The sequence below is a fragment of the Paramisgurnus dabryanus genome, chromosome 7 (assembly GCF_030506205.2).
Source record: "Paramisgurnus dabryanus chromosome 7, PD_genome_1.1, whole genome shotgun sequence".
NCBI classification, from domain to species: Eukaryota; Metazoa; Chordata; class Actinopteri; order Cypriniformes; family Cobitidae; genus Paramisgurnus; species Paramisgurnus dabryanus.
The window spans coordinates 19,777,696-19,783,695 of record NC_133343.1 but is presented as its reverse complement, the minus strand read 5'-3'; the positions used below and the strand labels follow the sequence as shown (position 1 = coordinate 19,783,695).

The following is a 6,000-nucleotide window of genomic DNA, read 5'->3' as shown; positions in this document are numbered from 1 at the left end:
CGCCATTTCATCAGCCAACAAACAAACAAACAAAATAACAAACAAACAAACACAAACAAATGTCCTCTTAAAATGTACTCTTGAAAATAAATAAATAAACAAACATATATATATATATTCTTTCTAGAACCTAATTTAAATAGGAAACTACTGTTTATTTTGTACTCTTCAAAATAAATAAATAAATAAATAAATAAATATAAATAAATAAATATATATATATTTATTTATTTACATTTGTTTATTTATTTTGAAGAAGAAACAGTAGTTTACTATTTAACTATATATATGTATATATATATATATATATATATATATATATAATTATAGAGATTTCTAGAATCTAATTTAAATAGGAAACTGCTGTTTATTTTGTATACAGTACAATTTTTAGACATGCATTTTCACAAGACAGATGTTCTTGCATAATTTCTGCATTTTAAAGATAGGAAAAAAAAAATTATTCTGTAACTATATATTAACATAATCCTTCATTACAAAACTTTATTTACATTTAGACACGTTATATGAGTAAAATTATCTTTGGCCGCGTGACTGAAGATGTTTTCACAGCATATGAGTGAAGAAACTTGAGCGCTGCTTCCATTGAGCGCAGAGGCACGGCTGTGGATCAGTCGATCATGTGATCCCTTTGCATATCAAGGTCGCCATTTTGCAAGAAAGTTTGGGAATTTCGGACACATTGGAAGAAAGAGGAAGTGTTGCGCTGAAGAAGTTTCGTTTACGGACGTGTACGGATCAAGGAGGACACCAGGCAGGATAGAACTGCAGAGGCGTATAGACGGGAATCCCTCTGAGAGTGCACGGAATAAACTTTATAATAGTCATCTTTAATAGGGATTGTTATTATTATTATTGACATTGTTCAAGCAGATCAGGAGCAGTTTTTATATCTTTCAACTCTTGTGATGCAAACTGCGCATCGGTTCGATATAAGATTTACTATTTTGTCCGTCACTGAACAAAAGTCTGTGAAAGTTGAATGAAAGATCGTGATTATGGAGTGTTACCGTAGCTGACAAGTTATGAGGAGTGACAGCTATAGTTTTGATCGGATTGTCTGACCCGGTCAGTTGCCGCGTACAAATCAAACTGACTCATTCATTCCAATGGTTCACACAGTTGCCTATTTAACAAGTCTGGGACGTATCTAAATCTTTGACCATGCCAGTAAGAAAGAAAGGTAACGACGGATGTTAAATTGCTTTATTTCTCTAATGTTTTGTTCAGCCTGTGTTTACAGCAGTGTTTTCATGATGAACTTTTCAGATGCACAGAAAGCGCTGCAGCTTCTGGAAGAGTACAGAACCAAACTCAGTCAGACTGATGAACCTCATCTCAAACTCTCCATTGAAAGAGTCATCAACATATTTCAGAGTACACTCTTTCAGTCTCTCTTAGGTAAGTTTAACCTAAAATTGTTTTGAAGGTCTTTTTCTTTCATACCACACACAATCATTTTTGGTAACACTTACACTAAGGTTGTTATTGTTAACAATAGTTAATGCATTAGCTAACTTAATTAACAATAAACTTCTACGACATTTATTAATCTTAGTTCACGTTAATTTCAGCACTAACACATTTTGTATGTAACTCAAAAAAAACTTGTATCTGTGAACATTAGTAAATGCACAATGAACTAGCATAATAACTGTATTGGCATTAACAAACACTAACAAAACATAATAAATGATGAAAACCTATATTGCTTATTATTACTTCATATTAGCTAATGCATTTACTTATGTTAACAAATACAACGTTATCGATAAGTATTACCAAATTTTCAAGTATGTGTGTCACTCTTTTCTGTTTAATGGATGTAAACAAGGCTGACAAGTTTAGAAAAGTATTATTTATTAAAGGGGACATATCATAAAAAATGTGACTTTTTCCATGTTTAAGTGATGCAATTGGGTCCTCAGTGCTTGTATCAACCTAGAAAATGTGAAAAAGATCAACCCAGTAACTTATCACTCTTAAAAATGCTGGGTTGTTTTTAACCCAGGGCTGGGTCACTATTGGACAGAACACATTGCTGGGTTAAAATATCCCAACTGCTGGGTTGTTTTAACCCAACAGCTAGGTTTTTTCAACATGGTTGATTGACAATAACCCAGCAGTTGGGATAAAACAACCCAGCAGTTAGGTCATTTTGACCCAGCAATGTGTTCTGTCCAATAGTGACCCAGTCCTGGGTTAAAAACAACCCAGCATTTTTTTGGTAAACCATTCTCTGCAAGCATGTGAAAAATAAGTCATTGAAATTTGGCTGCCTTTGTGATGTCAGAAGGGAATAATAACGCCCCTTCATCTGCACTATCCAACCATGACATTGCCATTTAGTGCAGAGATCAGCTCATTTGCATTTTAAAGGACACACCAAACAACGGCACATTTTTTCGCACACATAAGTGGCAATTTGTTACAATAAACATGTAATAATAAATTATCTATATAGTATTTTGAGATGGAACTTCAGAAACGTACTCTGGGGATACCAAAGATTTATTTGACATTTTAAAAAAAGTCTTGTGAAATGTCCCCTTTAAAGGGATAGTTCCTCCAAAAATTTAATCATTTTCTCAGCCTCATGTTTGTTACAAACCTGTATAAGATTTCGTTGTTTTGATGAACACAAAGGAATAAAACCAAAACATTCGTGGACCCCATTTTCTTCTATAGTATAAGAATACAATGAAAGTAAATGTCCACAAACAGTTTGGTTACAAACATTTCTCAAAATATCTTACTTTGTGTTCATCAAAACAATTAAATTAATACTGGTTTGTAACAAAATGACAGTGAGTAAATGATGACAAAATTTTCATTTTTGCGTGAACTATCCCTTTAAAGCGTCATTTAAAGTGGTTTAAACAACATATATGCTGTCTTCTTTCAAGTAAGATAGTAATAAGGGATCGACCGATATGGATTTTCAGTGCCGATGACGATACCAATTTTTGTTTCATCAGTTTTAGCCGATGACCGATACAGGCTGCCGATTTTCTTGAGCCGATTATTTGGAGTCGATACTGCTTTTGCTCATACAGATACAGTTTACATCATAAAAATGCCACGATGATGCCAAATGTTACAAGTCTCAATTAAAAAAAAGTTACATTTATTGAACTTTAAAAAAACTATATTTAACAAATTGTAAAAACAGGTGAGGGTGCTATGGAACCATGAACTGCACTCTCCACAATGATGAGGAACTATCAGCAAAGGATATTGATTTCTAGCACTTCACTACTACAAATAAATATAGGGGTGGTTTCCGGGAGCTTAGTTTAATTAGGAAATATAACTAGTTTTAACAAACATGCCTTACTAAAAACATTACTTGTTTCCATTTTGAGGCAAAACCCAGGGCACTGATGTATTTTAAGATATGTTAAAAAGAGATGTTATAAGTTTTGACAGTTCTTAGGACTAGTCTAATCCCTGTCCAGGAAACTGCCCCATAGGGATGAGAAATAAAAACCCGCTTTGTTTAGCTAGAATCAGCTGTTAGGTCGAGCTTTCGATGTTGTCATGTTATCAAAATGTGGTTGTTTTTAGTCACATGACCTGCAGTCTCTTGCAGCTTCCAGCACTCTGTCTGTAAATAATGGCGGAAAAAAATCGGCGAACACGGCAGCCACATATCGGCCGATGCCGATACGCATAAAACTCGCAAATATCGGCCCGATATATCGGCCGGCCGATATATCGGTCTATCTCTAATAGTAATTTTCTTTGCATTCAGTATTGAGCTTTTAGTTGCTGGGTGATTTGCAGTGAATTATGATTTTCTGTGCCTCACACAAAGCTATCATATGGCTTCAGATGGCTTGTAATATAACACTTAAGTCATACTGAGCCCTCTATTTTCTTTTTAAAGTTCATTTTTGTTTCATTTTGCAGCCCCATTGTCATTGACTTATTGAAAGGGGTTGCCAAAATATTTTTGTTCAGAAATTAGCTTTTTGCATTACACACTTACAAATATAGGTACTAAACAGGCAGTGTCACATAAGAACATAAAGGGTATGTGGATGGATGTTAAAGGGTCTTCCTTTATTTTGAAAGTGTATGGAAAAAGTGGTTCAATGACTTTTGTTTTTGGATGAACTACTTATTTTACATTTGTATTACTGCTGTTGTGCTATGATGTAGAACAGGTCGGATTTTCTTATTATGTGGTATTGTAAATTCAGATGTGTTTTACAACAGTTATGGTATTCAGATGCAAATTCACGAGTTTGCACATACACATAATCAAATATGACGATAAAGCATATTTGACGTGCTGTCCGAGGGGAGGGCTCGGATCTCAGAATATTAGTCTAAACCCAGAGTACCCCCCTCCGATATATATACCAGCTGAGAGAGAGATGCTGCCATGGGACAGAGGTGAGAGACCTATATATAGAGACCTCTTCGTGCCGATTGGTTGTATCACATGACCGTGCTTCTCCCGAACTTAGTTAAATAAACTTCATTAAATGTGTTTGCACTTTGCACACATCCTTTCAAACCTGTTGGGAGTTCTTACAACTGTTACTTAGAAAACAAGGCACCATTGGTACAAAACAGTGTTTAGTGTTCAGCCTTTCCAAGTAATTTACGATTTGTTGATTTGGGACTTTTTTGGTTTCCTTTCAGGGCTAGGTTTTTGGGAGTTAAAGCGATTAAGATAAAATGGATGTGGAAATTAGTGATAAGCAATTCCCTGGTAAAGCTATGTCCACAAAAAATGAAAATGGTTACATTTAATACTTTTGTATGTTTTGTTCTGCTGTACAAACACAGTTTTAGAGGGTGGAGAAACCAGCAAAAGCCAGTCTGTTTTTAGCTGAAGGGCGTGGTGAGATAGTTGATAAATTTGCTTACTAGCAGATTTACTGGCCTATTTACTGGAATCTTGTAATAGGTGATTAATGAAGGGTGGTTTTGAAATGCTTCAGTACTTGTATGATGCTTCTGGTTATGCTGTGCTCAGAAGGCAGTCTTATCAATTTATTGTTGAAGGCCAAAAGAATGTAATGTTTTATTTTACACAATGTAATCATTTCTCAGCATCTTACTTTGCTGCACACATAATAAACGTACTGTGTTGCATGCATGCCAGCTGCGTGTGGGTAGATGTGGCATGTCATGCTGCCCACTTTTAGAATTTGTAAAGATGTATTCAATCTCTGTCCATTTTCAGAAATGGTTGCACGAAGAAGGATCTTACCTGTACATCTTCATATGTGTGACCCCTATGAAAATCTAACTATGAGATTAGGAGCATCAAAGATGGATTACATTAATTGATTTCCCTGTTATAATAATTGATAAGCCTTACTCTTACTTTTCACTTTTATTATTTACATTATGTAGCATGACTTTATGTAGAAAACATATGTAGTAAACCACAAAACAATAACTTTTTTACAGCCAAGTTACTTATATACCACATACACATAGTTGCTGTCATTGCTGCCTTTGCCATTTAGATCAATACTTGCAAACCCTAAGCTAGAACTTCACATAGTCTGGGGACACCAAAGATTTATTTGACATCTTAAAAAAGTCTTGTGAAATGTTTCCTTTAAGTTCTCTACCAAAGAGCTGGTGATGTAAACAGGTGCCTAGAGCAAAAAGGGCTGGGAAACACTTCCTGGCCTCATCAAAAAGTTAGTTGTAAGTCTTACTACAGTCCAATTCCACTATCAAACTAATCAAGTTTAAGTTACTATTGATAGTTTTCATTCACGTGATCCATGCAGTGGCCTGGCGGGCAAAAGAGTGGGACAAAATGGAAAATTTTGGATTCTCTATATGAGCGCTGCACAAGCTGGTTTTCCTAATATTTCAACCCACGTGTATTTTAGATCAGTGCATACCAGTCCTGGTCCTCGAGCACCCCCTCCCAGAAAGTTTGAGATGTTTCTGCATCTGATTTAACTCATTAGCTTGTTAGGGAGACGTGTTTACCATTTTGGA

At 35.2% G+C, this 6,000-nt stretch overlaps 1 protein-coding gene across 11 annotated transcripts in view; it reads left to right on the top strand.

Annotated features, from left to right (window-relative positions):
• The first annotated feature begins 671 nt into the window (after positions 1–671).
• dlg1a (discs large MAGUK scaffold protein 1a) overlaps positions 672–6,000 on the top strand; it is a 151,310-nt gene continuing 145,981 nt past the window's right edge. For 4 of the 11 annotated variants that reach the window (XM_065240327.2, XM_065240309.2, XM_065240315.2 and 1 more), the window contains exons 1-2: positions 674–1,204; positions 1,291–1,422. In XM_065240327.2, coding sequence (XP_065096399.1) covers positions 1,186–1,204; positions 1,291–1,422 — 151 coding nt within the window. In that variant the 5' untranslated portion in view covers positions 674–1,185. Of the gene's footprint in view, positions 1,205–1,290; positions 1,423–6,000 lie in introns of all 11 variants that reach the window. The other 7 variants (XM_065240310.2, XM_065240305.2, XM_065240301.2 and 4 more) reach the window with 4 other exon arrangements.